An 18447-nucleotide genomic window follows, 5' to 3' on the forward strand; every position below is an offset into this window, starting at 1 on the left:
GGCACGTGACCTGTTTTCAAAATGTTTTGAAGTTCGTAAAATATTTTGCTGAAAGTAAGCTATGAGTAAAATATTCAATAGCATTAAGTATCATCTCAATCAAAAGCTAAAATACACAGAAATGTGTCAGTATTTTAGGGAATGCAAACAATATAGAGGGACTATATTAATTCTGTCTGTGAAAATACCAACTTTATTTCGCTACCAATAGATTGGTAATCTGTGGTACATAATATTATGTAATAATAATACAAAGCGTGATAACCTATGTATTTTATTGTAACCCCTCAAGCATGGACAAAAGCCAATCGATGTCGCCGAGAGAACTTGCAAAGACGTACTCTTGGATTATGAAAGGATAAGAGAAGTATATTGACATCTTCCTTTTCATATCAGTTATTTGCATATCAAACCGTGGGGTTAAATGACAAACTTAATAAAACAGAAATATTTGCCGTCTTCTCCGTCTAACGTTATTAGCTGTACGTATATTTGAAATATATTTCGTTCTGCGGCGTAAAAGGTTAACGTCACAATATATTGATGCACTATGACTATTGGTGTCATGTTTTGACGCAAATTTACTTATCGCGTATTTTACACGATTTAAAACAGAAATACAAGGAATACAATGACTTGATGAGAGAGTCTGGATATGAACGAGAAATCATGAAAGTGTTTCTCTGTGGAGAGGGCGGAGTTGGAAAACTACATTGAAAGAATCTCTTCAGAGGGTAAGTGACCATACCAATAACTTACCAAAGGAAGGACAAACTAAATGTAGAAAACAAAATCGCTCAATCAGTCAACGGCAACATTTACGAACTGATTGGCGAAATACCAGAAATAATAGTCTGTGATAATCAATATCACCATCTAATATTATCTACTGGAAGAGCGATCGTCAACATCGTACACTTACAATGCAGCTTATCATAAAAATGAAATGACCATCTACCTCACCATACAAGTAGTACAATCAAATGAAGTGCATGTGACAAGTCGTATCACTTTCAATACTCTCTCAATGTCTATTTACTATAGTTTGATAAGTTGAAGGGAAATTTGGTTTTACACATATTTAGACATTTGTTGTCGTAATAATGGCTTGAAGAAATACAAGGTATAAATCCTTTTTATAATTAATGGCTTAAAGAAATACAAGTCCCTATCACCGACTCTATATAGCAGGTAACAATAGTGCATGCCTATTTATTTCTTTAAAAAATCTTATGGCGATCGGTGGCCTCGACATAGTGCTACTACCAAATATTTTATTCTCGACACAGTTCCATATTATTACCAAATATGATTGGAGAATGCTATTCAGTTACACAGTACAGCATTCACGTTATGACTATCATCACGTCTTCCACTGTGGTGATACATTTCATAGTCCGTATTTTCCAAGACGAAAGAATATTTTTTTTTAAATCATGAAATAATATCATTACCACATTCAAAAACCAAAAGTCAGTGATTGTAAACTAATTGAAGTTTTACGAATGAATCCCACATTGAGTTTGCATGACATGTAAAGTGATATCTATACGCCGTGAGCAAATTTTCAATCATTTTCAAGCTACGATCCATGTATGTAGGAATCGTTTTCAATGGCAAATGCCCGATGATCGCATGGTTTCAGTATGCTTCTCATGGAGTTTCATACGATTTCTATTATAGCATATCACAGACAATGTTTTGTCAGTTTTCCAGAAAATATCATAAGTGCGTCTCAAAGGCCTGTCATTCTGGCCAACATGCGACCCTCAAAAATCACCGCCAGGTTGCATCACATAAGTGAACCAGGTTAAAATATTACGTAATACACCATGTTTTCACTTGCCAGACTATGTTGGTCCTAATAATGAACATATAAAATACCACAACGACCCCTGAGACTAAATCGGTTACCATGGCCCGACACAGTTAACCTTTATGTTGTTAGAAGTACTTTCATTCATCGTACGGTAAGCCAAACTGGAAGAGAAATAGAAAAGAAAAAATTTAAAAAGCACTAAAACTTTGTCAAGTGGTTGTACTGTTTAATGCTTGATTCTGATAATAATCACTGATTCCGGTTTATTCTTTAAAGCAATAACACCACTTTTGACCAAATCAGTTATCATTTCTTTCTATTGACTCGCATCTGCAATTTAGAAATCGACCCATGCGCAACAACGTTATTGACAAGATGAAGAACACTAAAAATATGAATCCCATATTTCTTGTCTGGAGAGGACAAACTGGTTTATCCATTTGATAACTATTTTTATCTAAACATTCCTAAACAGATTTTAAAATTAATTTGCTAATCGTTACAGACATTAATTCAAGCCTACTTGACCAAGAGAGGAAAAGAAATAGCGCCACCACCAGAACAACAAGAGTACACTCGTACACCTGGTATCGATGTTCAGAACGCTAGCATCAAAGATGTCGGAGAAGTGAGCATGTGGGATTTTGCCGGCCAACCAGAGTATTACGTCACTCACAATATGTTTCTTGGAGCACAGAATGCGGTCTTTTTGATCGTTTACAAAGTCACCGATTCGGACGGTAAACTTGTGTCATTCGAAGTGGCATGTGAAAAGGTAAGTACTTAGCACTTTTTCGTTTCGTATTTCATTTTCTAAATTTATAGACCTGGCAAAAATAATGCTGAAACGTCGTGGTCTCTTGAATTACAAATCACTTTGATTATTGTGATCACAAATCTCTATGAACGGCTGTAAATGAAGCACTGTCATATATACTTACGTGCGTATGATTGTCATATAGCATTATAAAAGAAGAGTAGATTTATTCAACGCTTGAAGTGCCGATTGCATTGAAACTGACGTTGTATTTATGTGTTATTATGAGCAATGACTATCGAATGAGAAACATCAGCCAATATGCGTATGTCAATGCTCTGCAGCTATGATGACTTCAACGCAAAGGTGAAAAAAAGGAATGACCATTACATGTCCACATAAATTCTTGACCACAGACTTCTTCAAGATGTTCAATTTTAAGAGGTTTTTTCAGAGCTGTGAATCTGATATGATCAAGGACCTGGTATTTCATTAGCTATTAATTGTAAGAATAAAGAAATCGAGTATGTTGATTCCAGACTCGCACGCAATAAGATAATGGCGTCAGACTTTTAAGTCTTTTTATTTCCTATTGTGCATAGCCATAAAGATTTCTCATAACTACAGATATGTTGCGAAATAAGAAGTGAATTTCTTTCACCGGATACATATGGAACCATAAATGTGAAAAAGATGACAAAAGCAATCTTAGATCCGGTGAGGTCTACTGAAAAATTTTCAGTAAACAAGTTGGTTCAGTCCCAGACAACATATTGAGACGGAAAGTAATAGATAAACTTATAAAATGAATTATATTTTCTGGCGTAAGGCTATATCTTGAGTGAAATCCCTGGCTCTTTATAATCTTTACGGCCCTGATACTATTTTTGTGGCCCGAGGTCGTACGGCGGAAGGGCCCGAGCGTGCGCGGACCCGTACGCCGTACGACCAAGGTTTTATCATATACCTTATGGAATGATAAATATGTAGTTTACATGATATTCAACATTGTTTTGCAGATAGAAATGCGTGCGACATCAAAAATTCTTCGCCATTGGTGTCAGTTTTTCATAAATAAGACGTATTGACATACATAACAACGTCATTTGTCAACCTGCAGAATTCAAGAACGCGCAAAATAACATGCGTACTTTTACGTGACCAACGGAGATGCAGGCTGAAATTGAGGTGTAAGAAGGACAAAAGCGTGATGTCAGTTTCTTGTAATTTATACTGAACAGCACATGGTATACACTGGATTTCACAAGAATTTAGAAATAAAAGACGTTCCATTCGTACACAAAGCCAGCGCGAGATTAGGAAAACGTCTGCTCGATCAGATCGTAGTTGCGCGTGGCGACAGTGGAGCCGCAGCGGTGAGATCGGTTTGCGGATAGCAACGCACTTATTAACCAGAATAGAGGTAGTTCAGAAATGCACGCGATTGCCCATATCTGGGCACTGGGCCGGGGCATGAAACGTAAAAAAATGCACTGATCTGAGGGCGCTTTCTTCCATAGCTTTACACAGGCACGTGACTGTAGGTATATGATAATGTGTTTAGAAAAAATGGCATATTTAAAAAATAAAAAAAAATAAATAGGCATCGTGAGTTCTGCACCGACCAGTGACAGTTACATATAAGACGAGTGAAGGGATGTCACATTTCACGGTAGTTCAAGGTGCATATTTAAAGGTATACAGTAACCTGTAGTCTAAATATTCCCATATATGGTCAAAGGGGCGTTCATTGGTATTTAAAATGCCCATGTGAGGGCGCTGTATATAAAAAAGCGGCCACCCGCTTTAAATCTGTGATTGGTTAGATTTTCTTTTTCCATGGTAACTGTGGCTAAATTGGAATAGGTGATAGTATACCTTTAATTTCGCGATTATCCCGTCGTTATGCTTAACCTTGATACTTTGTAATAGAAAAAAAAAAAACTATATCAGCGGTGTCCGAATTAATGTGATTCTTTCATAATAATCTCTACATATCGTTCTTACATTCAGCCAACATATTTATTATAAGTCTCTTTCAATTCTAGAACATGACTTGGCTGCGTTTCATAAAAGGATCGATCAACTTTGACCAATATTCATTTGATGAAGCAGCGAAAGGAATCAGAAAACCACGAGTTATATTGATCGCCAGTCGAGCTGACGAATTGCATGAAGACTACAAAACCGAAGGTAAATGAGACATTGTCTTCTGTTTAAAAAAATCATGAACAAAGTCGCTTGAAATATAAAGTTATCATCAGTGACGGTTGTCGTTACCTTAAGCCTGCTTCATTTTTGAAATCATCCTGCATTATGATCTTTTAACTATCATTGAAAGTTATTGCTCCATCATGTTGAACATTTGTCCCGTTGGTGAAAGTTATGCCACCACCTACTGTACACAAGTACCCAAATATTAATGCATTGATATCGATTCTTTATGAACTCGAACGAGTCAATAGATTAATATCAAAGCGACGATATTTAAAGAATAGGAAAGATGAAAATTAGTGTTTCACTTAAAGATGCAATGTGCAGCACTAGTACATTACTTGAGCAATAGAAGTGCCGAAGTTATTACAGCAGTCTTGAATTTGAGAATACAGCTAGCATTTTCCCGACTATGTTTTGACATTCCGGAACTTACCCAATATAATAAACTAATATATTTTAGTTTATAAAGTAAAGTTTTCATCACAATGAGGCTATGACCTCTTCTATAACCTCAAACTACATGTATGCTGTTGCCTAGCGACAAGCACTAACAAGTATGAATGCAAGTTTACAATATGGGCACCACTAAAACAACCAGATTCTCTGATGATTTCTATCACAATGGTAATATATTCGCTACTTTATACCTACTGTTAGAAATATTAGTCTGCTTAACTTGACAGATTTGAGTGTTAGGTGCTTCAGTGTTGGGTGCTCAGGTGTTTCATGTTTTAACTTGCGTAGTCACAAAATCTGAGCTTAGATTATTGTATGCTGCTTAGCATCGTTTCCGTCACCGTCATTCGGAGCACCTACATTACCTACATCTTGAAAATAATCGGTCACGATTTCAGGTTCGTTACCAAACATAGCTGCACTCACACGACATTGGACACCGCTGTCTGAAATTCGGACAAATTTTAATGTTCCATGTCAGCTGTCGTTGCAGCTGAGCCATAAATTCACATGAATTAATTAACGTTAAGAATCCATTGTAACGCTACTAGATTTTATTTTCATCATTCTTGTGGAAAATGCAAAAAAATATAATATTTTTGCATATTAATGAAAGGAAATGATGTCATTTACTATTAGCGCTCTTATTCCACGGAAGTAACGGACATGCAAGCATACGGGACTGCATTCCATATGAAAGCAGGAAGAATTAACTGAATTATTTAAATGTGCATTCCTACTCTTTATTCAACGTTATGCTTGACTTATTTTGTATGAATAGGTACTTTTCAATAGTGCAAGGTGGATTGAAAAGAAACAGCTCTTATGCTCCTTATATAACAAAGAAAGCGTAGCAAGCCAAAACCTTTTTAACTTTTTCATAATCAAATAAGTAAAAAATCTAAACAAACTCTCACATGAGGTCGTTCTCTATTCACAGTATTCTTATTATTCATTACATACGATGAAAGAGTTAGTGACTCAACTCCTCCGCTTCAATCGCCTACAAAATTATGTCTTTCTGTCTCTTCTGTCCTTCCGTCGCTTCTCTCTCTTCGTCGACACCCATTTCCATGCCTTTCAATCTCTCAACTTGTATTGAAAAAGGTCTCTCCACGGTGAAGTTAACTAGTTTTAACTCAGACTTTCTAAGATTTTAATGGGAAGTTGCCTAGGACTATCTTTAGATGCGGATATTGCAACTTGAAAAAACAACTAATACGATTGCTGAACGTAGTCGTGTGGTTCTGGGAACAAGTCTAGGAAGATGCCAACATATATATTCACTATATCGTTGTATGTTAACATTGCAGCTAATCATTTGACGAGACAAATTGTTGAAGAATCACAGAGGATCTTCAGCGAATATTTGGATATATCTGATGAAACTTTTCTGTTGAACTGTCATAAATCAAGATGTAGTGAAATAAAAAGACTCAGGCTACACCTGCAACAAGTCAAGGTAAGAACGTCATATATCGTATTGCATTGATCCTAGTATCAAAATGATTAAGGAAATAACATAATTCTACGTACGAAGAGGGTTTTCTTATGAAATATAAATTGCGTATCGTACTTGTGTTTTCACAACACGTTTTTTAATTTCATTCAAATAAAGCACAACCAATACTTTTTAAAAGGAAATAATACATACAACTGATTACTTTATTTCATTCTACCATTTCCATTGCTATTATTAGTTGACAGGAAAGGTTCCAAACCTATGCGCCAAGATAATCAAACAAAAACACAAATGGTGTGACACCCTGTACCCGGTACTGTATTGGAAGTCTTATTTCACTCAATGTAGAAAGATCGACCCTATTGCTGATGAGGACTTTTTGAAAAAGGCAACCAACTTCCTGAACGATATGGGTGAGGTAAGGTTTCCCTGCATTCACGATAAACGTTAGTGATCCAAAAGTCCCTAATTTGGTGAAGTGTTACGATTGGACGTAATTGTAATAAAATAACATGACAATGGTTGACGATTTTATTCATTTTTTTGGTTTCTTGCCAGATTGTACATTAAAGACCGTTCTCCTATCAGTGAACAAGGGGAAAACATTTATCATTTGCAATGTAATGCATATTGCCTAGATAGAGAATCAAAAACCTAATGTTGTCTGTCATATCTCGGAGATACATTATAACTAGATACCAGACAATACAATAATAATGTATCAACATTTGACTCCTAACATAAATTCACCCCTTACTGGCAATCCTTTGTAAAATCATTGTTTTTACGTTGAACAAGTAATGTGTATATGCACCAAGATAATTGGTCGTGATTAAAAAACACAATTTTTATCATTTGAATATTACAAAAACGAAACTCACCTTCGCTATACTTGCATGTTATTCATAGGTTCTCTATGTCAAGCAAATATCAACTCAGAGAGAAGATGTTATTGTATTGGAACCAAGATGGCTTTGCGAAAGGGTATTCGGACCAATGCTAGCTACCAACGTATTTTCCCAATACATAGACAAGTTTGAGAAGAAGACATTCTACCCTTTTAGTGATATAAAAAAGGTACTTGGAAAGCACGCTAATACAGAGCTACTGATCGATATACTTGAGCATTGCGAGCTTCTCTGCAAGGCCAGTGAAACCCAAAGATTCCGGTGAGGAGTTAAGTTTCTTATTGCCTGGACTTCTCACAGACACGATGTCAGGTGACGAATGGGGTGTTGCAATACAGTGGATGATATATTTTGGCCGACGGTTTGAATGCCATGACGAGACAGATAGCTTTACAGCTGGGTTTTTTCCGAGATTACAAGTCCGCCTGTACAAGCGTTTCCTACAGCTTGGTCATCCTCCGAATGGGCTATGGAAAAACGGTATCACGCTTTGTCATGATGTTGAATGCCTGGTCTTTATGACGGATCACAGAAGAGCTGTCAACGTTTGCGTTCGGGCGGAAGAGTCGAAAAAGCAGTTAATTGGAAAATGTCATGAGCTTCTGGAAGCGGTTACGGGAGATATTTGCGACATTTTCAATCAAATGTGCCCGGGTAACAACCTCGACAAATATATCTTAAGTGCGCTGTCTCTTAAAAAGGAAGCTAACATTGAAAACGTCAAATACTACAAAGTACAGGATTTGTTAGCTGCTGAAGTGAAGGGATTACGGGCTCATACCCCGAAAGGCAGCGCAGTAGACGATACAACTGATGTTCTTTGTCAAGGCTATGACACTACCATGCTGGAAGTGCGGGGGAAACACTGTGACGTCAAGTGGATGCTACACGAAACACGACACGAGTTAACAAAAGCGATGGATATTCCAAGGGCCATAGAACAAAACTGCGAATACATGGCAGAACTTATGGGCATTGGATACCAAGATGTCAAGGCATATGAAGAGAAAGCAGGTCGAAAAGACAGAGCGGTCACTGACTACATATTGGAAGAGTGGTCTTATAGATGGGCAACCACTAGAAGTGGCAAGTTTTCTGCCAGCAATGTTATACTGGAAGAAACAAACCCGATTGAAGACCAACGCACATATGTTCGATCAGCTTCTCCATTACAAGGTGGCAGGGTTGCAAGAGTGGACGGGAAACAAAAAGCAACAAAGGGAGATTTCCGTAAAAGCAACTTCCATAACCTACTAGCAATATTTCAGAATATGCAAAGAAGCGATATGGTGGAACTCGTTGAAGAAATGTTCAAGAACGTAAAAGATCACAAATAAAGCAAACAACAATACCAACAACTCTGAAGCATTAAAAATTATGTGTTTAAGTTACGATCTGGTCACATAATCCACAAAGAAAATTTCGCCGAAGATGGAAGAAATGAAGATTATGATTATTATGAATCATTCTAATCACTGCGAGTAATCTTGCAGTTGTAATAATGATTGTGAGTATTGGAATTGTTACAATCATTATCACCAAGATATATACCAATTCATAAACAACAGCAGGAATTAAAGCAAAGCAAAAGAAAAGAGGACGACTACACATCTTCGGCTATCAAAACATATTGACGTTCACAATGGAATCTCTAACAACCAAGTCACGTTGCGCTCACTTGATCAGATCCACAAAGTGACAAGCTGTATTTAAACGTGTCGCGAACATATCTGTAGGGTATTGAATACCATCCAGAAGGCTAGCCGTTTGTTCAGTTTCATCTCTGAAAAAAAAAAAAACGGTGGCTGCAGCAACTATGTCTGATGTCACAACAGTAGCAAATACCATGCTTTCTGAATTCATAACGATTTCAGAAATACCATGCTTTCAGAATTCATAAACGATTTCAGAAATACGAAATAAATCCCATGAAGATTCTGATAAGGAGTCGAAAATATGTATAGACGGTCCTAATCGACGAGAATTTCAATTTTTCTTTTTCGGGAAAAGCGAAAGATTGTAAATTTGGCGACCACATCCCTGTAGCGCAAGGATAAAGAATTTGATGGGTATGTAAAGAACATCATCAGACTCCAAAAATAATCTCCTACAGTGTGTAATGTAAATAGAATCTGAATTAAATAGAACTTCAGTGATACTTCTTGAATGTTCTCTTGTCCAAATATTCAACTTTTGGATTACCTTCATGTTTCCATCAAGTTTAAATTTAAAGTAGCAACTCATTAAACACACTTTGGTAGACTTTGAGGTACGAGTATTCCTTTCCAAATGAGTAGTGTGCATTATGTGTTTTACATTATATCATTCAGTATTAGATTTGAATTGCCACCGGAACAAGTATTCTCTTCTAAGCCGATCTGTCACAATATATGTGTTTGGCTACACGTATTGAATACTGATTGCCGGTAGATAGCGCAAAAAATGTATTTGTCTACTTTACATGTAAAATGACTTCTTATCCTAGCACCAATACTACCATAACGTAAGAAACATAGATAGTATATCACATATTGCACCACATATTTCATTTGATATATTAGATATCACACTTTTTTATGATTTAAATGTAAGATTTTACTGAAGGTATAATACATTGCCTTTCAAGTTGTCTAATTTCCTTTGTTCGTTTGGTTTTTTATATTTTTTGTTTCGGTAGATATTATTCGATTTGCATCAACATTCATTTTTTACCTATTTAAATTAAACATGTATTGAACATCCTTTCTACAATATCATGATATTGCCCTATGCACACGTGTGAATTTTAGGTGAAACATATATTACATCATCAGGTAATTTTGGGATACTTTTGCTTTAGGCGTATCCAGTGTTCAGCTTAATATTTTATGTGCCTTTGCACGTCATGTTGTACCTATTTTTCAAACACAGAAAACGTAACATGCAAGAAATTGTGTATTAAACCACAAAGGCATTGATATATGTGGTTTATATATCGTTTTTAGTGCTATGTACCCTTATATAAACGGTCAACAGGCATTGATATATGTAGATTATATATCATTTTCAGTGTTATATATCTATAAATACAACTGTCAACAGGCATTGACATATGAGCCATGGAATGAGAAAAGGGCCCTCTTGGCTAAAAAATCACTTTTTGAGTTTTTATCATAATATTATACTATGACACTTAAATTTTCATTTGATCAAGTTTTTAGGGTCAGGTCAGGCCTAATTTGCATATTTATGCATAATTTGCATATGTAATGAGTCAGTTTGGCTTCAGTCATGTTGATTACAAATACTTATATACAGCTAATTATTCAGGTTTTCCTGCAATTGTATGTTGTTTTCAATATTGAATACAATGTATTGTATTTCTGTCATATTGCAGGACTTTCATTTTCAAAACTAGACTTAATAAATTAAACAAACAATAATTGAAAAGGGTGGAACATTGCCAGCAACTGCAATATTTTAAAGACAAACTGAGAAACTAAGAAAAATATAACCAAGTCTCTCTAAAAAGGACAGTAGCTTTTTCTTTTGATAGTTTTCCAGTATCTTTGTTCTTTATTATTTATATCAAATATTTTTGTCATTCTAATTTTAAAAGTTTGTTAAAACATTTAAAATTTGTCAAGCTATATTAAGTAAAACACATGACTATAAGTCCGGACTGAAATTCATGCTGGCGACAGGATTACACATTTTGTGTGCTTACACTACAGCGTGTCTATGTGTGTTTCTTGAAATCTTAACAAGTCATCACATCAAAAACAGTAGGACAAACGCTGTGAGCTTTAATACTGAAAAATTCATCGACCATTTCATCATTTGTAATGTCCGTCTCTGTAATATTACTGTTGACCATACCGGTAGTTTCTTCGAGTCTGTGTATTCATTGTAATGGCTTATACCAGCATTTCCGTTGCCAGCAGTACTCATACTGATACTTCGTCTGCACTGTTCAACACAGCCGTCAACACTCATCGATAGAAAGATATTTATGTGCAATGTCCACGAAATAATCCAGGCCAGGCGTTTTGTCCAGAACTAATGACAGAGACGCATTTTCAGGTGATCATACCTGCCTCTGTTAGACTCAGTGGAGAAATACGACGCTCAATGCTGACGACGACAACGTCGACTGTACCACGCTCACACATGTAAACAACGTTCAAAATGGCGGCTAAAGTACAGCGTTGATAACTTACCCTATTCTTAGAGGTCATATGATTACCCACAAGTCACCTGAGTGGGCAAAATGCGGGATAAATTCCATCAGACTACGCAATGCATGAGTGGAAATTAGTTGTTTTCATGCGGGAACTTTAAACGCGTTTTTCTATTATTATGCAAATTTGCCGAGAGGGCCCTTTTCTCATTCCACGGCCCATATGTGATTTATATACCATTTTCAGTGTCATGTATCCATAAATACAACTGTCAACAGGCATTGATCTATGTCAATTATATATCATTTTCAGTGGTATGTACCCATAAATACAACTGTCAACATGCATTAATATGAATTAAGTGACTTATATATCGTTTTCAGTGCCATGTATGCATAAATACAACTGTCAACAGGCATTTATATATGTGATTTCTATATCATTTTCAGTTCTATGTACCCATAAATACAACTTCAACAGGCGTTGATATATGTGATTGATATATCATTTTCAGTGCCATGTACGCATAAATACAACTGTCAACAGGCATTTATATATATGTGATTTATATATCATTTTCAGTGCTATTTACCCATACATACAACTGTCAACAGGCGTTGATATATGAGATTTATATATCATTTTCCGTGCTATTTACCAATACATACAACTGTCAACTATGATATGTCATGTTTACCGCATCTTCCATATGAGCTTATGTAAAGGGTACATGCAGAAATGATAGATTGATTTTCATTTGGTATAAGTAGTTTGTATATAGTTTTCTATTCTAGACGGTTGTATACTCACATTCACGTCATAAGTTAATATTGAATCAGAAACTATCTTATATGACACATCAAAACAAATATGCCAAGCACATAATTCAGGCAAATTGGTTCTCTATTGAAGACGGTGGTCGAAACTATTAATTATTCAGTCGACAACATAAATCTACATTTGTGCGGCAAATCGCAAGGTAAACAGTTAATATGGCTCTATTGTTCAGCATTTAAACATAATGTGACACGTCAAGCTAATTGATTGACATTTCATATGCAAATTGATATCTGCAATATCATTTTAGTGACATTCATATTGTTTTATTCAAAAAGATGTGGAGATTGATCATTAAGGTTTATATTTTTAGATAGTTTCCTGATTGTTGTGCTCTTTAATTGTTCAGTGACACTTACAACATTAAACAGGATAATAGAACACTAAGTTATGTGTGCTTTTTCCGTCAAGCACTTTGCGCTCTTTGCTGACGTTAAGTAAATTTTGAGCAAGAGGTGCGAACTAAGAGGTACCGCGGCTTGTTGTATAATCCGAACTTCAGAGGACAAAAAGCCAGAAATCATGGTACATACAGTCGCAACAATATCGCCCTCTACGATCATTGTAAATATTTCATTTGCAAAGCAGCCCTTACTACTTCTAGAGAACGCTTAATTCCGCAGGTCAAGGTTTTGTCAATATTTTAAAAGCACTGAGATAAAGCAAAAGAGACACAATGTATTATATAGAAGAAACTTAGGTTGACACACACTACCACACCTGGTTGATAGGTTCTCAAACGTATTTATTATACCTCAAACACAACGTTTCACTCTAAACTTAAAGCCAGAATCTTCGGATGTTTTCTACAATGAAAAGTACGAACATAAAATTTACAATGGTTGAATTGTATAGGAAAACGGGCAATATGGCGTTACAAATATCTGAAAATCTGTAGATGTACATATATGACAGGAGAGAGACTAACCTCCAGGCTGTGGGTACGGTCAAAACTGTCTGGACCGACGCCGTGAGCTGGAAACTGGCGCGCTGAAGTCCGGGGGGGGGGGGGGGTCCGTTTAAATACTCAACAGCTGATATGTTTGGGCGCTGGAATTCATTCTATATACTTACTTTCTTTCGTTGACATCTTATGCAGCAAGTTACTAATGTGGCCTATTTACTACTACTTTTACACGATGTACTCCACCTGGTACGCATGCGAATATGGTTATGTTAGCCATCCGGTGTCCAGAGCTGTGAATTTTTCGGACGAGATATCTGCCTTTTACGGGCTTGTTTTGACTTTCACGTCACAAGTTTTTAAGCCGAGGTTATCTACGTTTTCCAATGATACCTAGCTGGAGGAACCGTGGTTCGCCAAACTTCAGTAGCCTGATAAATACATTGAGTACCCTTTCAACCCAGTCCATATGCCATATAAGGTCTAAGTTTATGTATGACCTCATCAAGCGTAGCCATTGAAACTTCCGGTAATTTATGTGGACTTTATTTCTGGTTTTAACAATGAGCTGCTTTTCATCATGAAACTCTGTGGCATACATCAAACATGTTCATCATTCGTTGAAGGCCAAAGAAGAGGTTTTGGCCACAGGCGCTCCTTAGCTGGGTAGTCTGCTAAGGAGATCAATTTTCGGATCGATCTATTGATCCCGTAGTCGATATGCCCGCCACTGCAACCTAAATACTCACAAGGTGTGCAACAGAATCACTCAAAAAACACGCGATCGGGGTTTTCAACTGGCCGTGCGCTCACACAAAACATTCAAAACTACACTCCCATATACCTAGTTGGATCACAAATTTAACCATCTCCCTAAAAATCACGCAGATGAATGTGTTACTCGTGTCATCTTGAAGAAATCGGCCGTGTTTTGAGACCAAGCGCAGTGAAATGCGGCCTGCAGAACGATTCTACCATATGACGTCATTTTTTCCACTGCTGATTGGTTCAACTATACTTCACCAGTGACGTCTTGCCATGACCTTTGTTTTGGCCGTTGACTAGCCAATCAGTAGTGGAATAAATTACATCATATGGTAGAATCGTTCTGCAGGCCGCATTTCACTGCGCTTGGTCTCAAAACACGGCCGATTTCTTCAAGATGATGCGAGTAACACGTTCATCGGCGTGATTTTCGAGGAAATGGTTAAATTTGTGATCCAACTAGGTATATGGGAGTGTAGTTCTGAATGTTTTGTGTGAGCGCACGGCCAGTTGAAAACCCGGATCGCATGTTTTTTGAGTGATTCTGTTGCACACCTTGTGAGTATTTAGGTTGCAGTGGCGGGCATATCGACTACGGGATCAATAGATCGATCCGAAAAATTGATCTCCTTAGCAGACTACCCAGCTAAGGAGCGCCTGTGGTTTTGGAACTTTTGAGAGCTATCAGCTTACACACATGACAAAATCACATTATGCCTTTCACATTATGTCTTTCACACTATGCCTTTCCCTTCAGCCTATACAAATGTAAGATGTGTCGTCTTTTTGAGCATAAATTATGGGCAAATGAAGTTTTTTTGTGATCTGTCGATGATGGTAGTTAGTTAGACTTGTTCCAAGTCTGTGGGGATTTGATATAAAAACAGATTAAATTGATTAATAAAAAACAGCACTGTGTCACCTTAGGTGGAAAGCTGTTGCACGGATCGTAGCGGGAACGCCGCTGGGCTTGTGGCCATGGCAGGCAGTAACTGCTGCATGCTGCCGGGAGAAGGCGCTTGGCCTTTCTTTGTGTCACGGATGAGAGTGAGAGCGCCGCCATCGGACCGTACGCTGCGAGTTCACCATCTTGGTAACCAAATGCAGTGATATTTGAGGTCAAGACGACAAGTGCACTGTAGGCAGCTCGCACGAGATCATGTTGTCTAAATTTCTCCACGTCTTCTGTACAATGAATACCACATGAGATAAGTATTCCCAGTCACATATGCTATTCCCAGATAATCGAAACCTGTGTGTTTAGTCAGCATTACAAAAAAACTGCGGATATATTCTGGATATACTGATGTCCAGAAGTCAGGACGACTGAAGCGAAGTTGTACCGTTCGTATGTAGTTTTGGAATTTGTAATCAGATAGGAGACCAGGCTTACAGTATACGTAACGTACTCGATATCCTCCACTCAGATCGACACGAAACTCGTTCACAATGAAATAAACTGTTGCAGAAAGAGGGACTGTGAGAAAGGTAAACATCGATCAAAACCAATTGCTCCAATGAAAGTTATTTTTTTGTGCTGAGAGAAAAGCAAAATTTGAGTCAGTTGCAGTGATTTTTCTTATTTATCTGATCTCGTCCTACCATAAAGTTCCTTTTTTGCTCCATTGTCCTACAAATGACTTGTGTTACCGTTTGAGTGGTCTTTAGTACAATTAGTTATTAGTGTTTAAACATTCAACTCTTCATGTACCTTCCCTTGTGTGAACGTTATGGTAGTACTGAATCAATTAAGTTGACACAACAACAAACTCAAAATGTCTGTCTCAGATATTTTCTGTCTGTAAAAAATTTTGTTTGTTTGTTTGTTTGTTTGTTTTTTTATCACAGACTTTTAAATGTTGAGGAAAAAAGGATCAATCACTAGTCATGTCATAGGAAAAAATCCAGAACTTCAAACAAAATCACAGACACACTTTGCAAGATTGATTCAACAGAGTTTGATCTCACAAATTTCAAACCGCAGCTACAGTGTTTGTACAGGCAAACGAAGGAGATCGTTTGCCAGTATCTTGGATTTTTGAAAGCATATTATACTTTAAACATGGGCACGTTTAAATGCGTCGGTCAATCCCATCAATGACCGTTATGCAACATCACTGGTTCGTTCTCGTGGTTTCAAATCACTGCAGAGGATGTAGCCTCGTGACGCGCATATAGGTCGCAACATTTTTATCTTTCTACAGAGTCAATCTAGAATAGCTTGGTGATGTATTTGAATTGCCCCCTCAACACCCCTCCACCTGAAAATGTGAACTTTAATGAAGAGTTGTGTCTATATTATGTTAAGTCTGAACTTTCTTAATCTGTTTTGTTGCTCTCGTATTCTAAGGCCAAAAGATCTTCGGCCTTTACCACCCTGTTTTGCGTCATTTACGACACTACAAGCTTCCAAACTTCAAAATTTGTATTTCAGCTCAAACCATCCGCAGATGAATTAAACTTTCCTTACGAATTCAAGAATAAAAATCGAAGGTAACCGTGACTGATTTGGTTTTAGAGAAACAAATTACCCGATACTTACGGAGACCTGAAATTCAAAAGGGTCGCCATCGTTGTGGACACTCTTTACAGACCATTCAAAGCTCTTCATTTTTCACAAACATAATCTAGCGAAAACCATTTTTTACACTATGAGCATTTTGATCGGTTCACAACTTGAAGTGATATAACAGACAAGTCTAGAGAACGTTTGAGAGTCCAAATATGTGTCCCATAGGCGCATCTACCCCAATTCAGAAAAAAATCTTTCAACCTGTAACAATTTTGCGGATCCTTTATGAAGTACCAGTGACATTGACATCCGGTCCGGATTTCCTTGTTCAGACCAAGTCTGTTCACAACTAAGGTCAACTTGACATTTCTAAAAAAATGTTAGAGAGAGAGAGAGAGAGAGAGGAGAGAGAGAGAGAGAGAGAGAGAGAGAGAGAGAGAGAGAGAGAGAGAGAGAGAGAGAGAGAGAGAGAGATTATATGTTTGTCCGTATGCGTTCGCGATGTATATGTCCAGAACATGTACTGTATACGCATTTCATCTTATATATTACGCTCGTGTTAGAAATCAAGTTAGCCGCGTGTTTGGGAATTGCGAATATCGGTGGCAAGAAAAGGGTAGAAAACGAAAGACACATGCAAGATGGACTCTATAAAATTTCGTCTTTCTTAGATTACCCAGCCGTGAACGTGCATAATCAATGTTCGAACACTCCCTGCATTTGCCAAAACGTAGAATGTGCGTTGGGGATAGATATTTGAACTCTCAAGCTTTTACAATTGTTTTCTGATCTACCACTTTTGCAGGCTCATTCAAAGCTCTTTAATTGGCGTAAGATAAACTTTCACTGGCTTATTTTTTCCAAAATGCGAAATTTCATATGTTTCCATAGAGTTAACACAGGGATGGTGGTCACTTTGAATATCAAATCTCGGTAAATCGTGTGTAATTTCTTTCTTATCTAACAAAATGTGCACAATGACGCCCGATTTTATTCTTGGTTTTCAAAGCAAATTGTTGAAAGATTCCTCAAGGAAAGTTCGAGCAAAGGTTACTCTTTATATTCGAGGCGCAATTATTACATACTTTCTATGTCATTCTTAGTACTTCGTTTGTCGCCTATGATTTTAGGAGATATGGCTACGTTGTAAACTGTGCCACTGATAGAAATTCTGACGATCACCGGCAATGGTTCCCTACAAAGTTGACAAATGCAACTTATTCAAAAGGGAAAGCTTGACTAAGTCTGAGGGGTTAAATTTGTGAATTTCAAAAAATTACTCAGTGTTTCCCTGATTTGTTCATCATGGCGAAATCGTATTCAATATCCAATACTGAACTTGAATCACGCGCAAAGTATTATTCTTTCTGGTTAATACGGTCTTACTTGTCAGAGGTTGACTCTCATGCTGGTAGGTGTAAAGTGATGCGATAGATACGACTTATCATTCCTAACTAGTTTTGAGTCAAAGTAGAAGAATCAGATGTTATGCTGGCTGTGGTTTGCTGCTGGTAGGATATAAACGAATACTGATAGCCATGGATCAATATGGATAATGTGTAGATAAATCGTGATATGGAATATGTAAAGAAATCAGGATTTGGGAGGTGTGCAGTTTAGCCAACACAGGGGAAATCATTACATATGCTC

At 37.1% G+C, this 18447-nt stretch overlaps 1 protein-coding gene across 1 annotated transcript; it reads left to right on the forward strand.

The window, feature by feature from the left end:
• The first annotated feature begins 620 nt into the window (after nt 1-620).
• On the forward strand, nt 621-7884 carry LOC139128673 (death-associated protein kinase 1-like). The gene is made up of 6 exons (XM_070694410.1): nt 621-734; nt 2325-2594; nt 4625-4769; nt 6563-6711; nt 6950-7129; nt 7621-7884. The coding sequence occupies exons 2-6, from the start codon at nt 2454-2456 to the stop codon at nt 7882-7884; spliced, it is 879 nt and encodes a 292-aa protein (XP_070550511.1). The 5' UTR covers nt 621-734; nt 2325-2453.
• Nucleotides 7885-18447: the final 10563 nt, after the last annotated feature.

This window comes from Ptychodera flava, unplaced genomic scaffold, assembly GCF_041260155.1.
Source record: "Ptychodera flava strain L36383 unplaced genomic scaffold, AS_Pfla_20210202 Scaffold_64__1_contigs__length_706160_pilon, whole genome shotgun sequence".
NCBI lineage: Eukaryota > Metazoa > Hemichordata > Enteropneusta > Ptychoderidae > Ptychodera > Ptychodera flava.

Bases quoted from the DNA above. Each gene is read 5' to 3' on its own strand.
- LOC139128673 (XM_070694410.1), top strand. From the start codon at position 2,454: ATGTGGGATTTTGCCGGCCAACCAGAGTATTACGTCACTCACAATATG. The intron at 4,770-6,562 runs GTAAATGAGACA...TTAACATTGCAG, and splicing joins TGAAGACTACAAAACCGAAG to CTAATCATTTGACGAGACAA. The intron at 6,712-6,949 runs GTAAGAACGTCA...TGCTATTATTAG, and splicing joins TACACCTGCAACAAGTCAAG to TTGACAGGAAAGGTTCCAAA.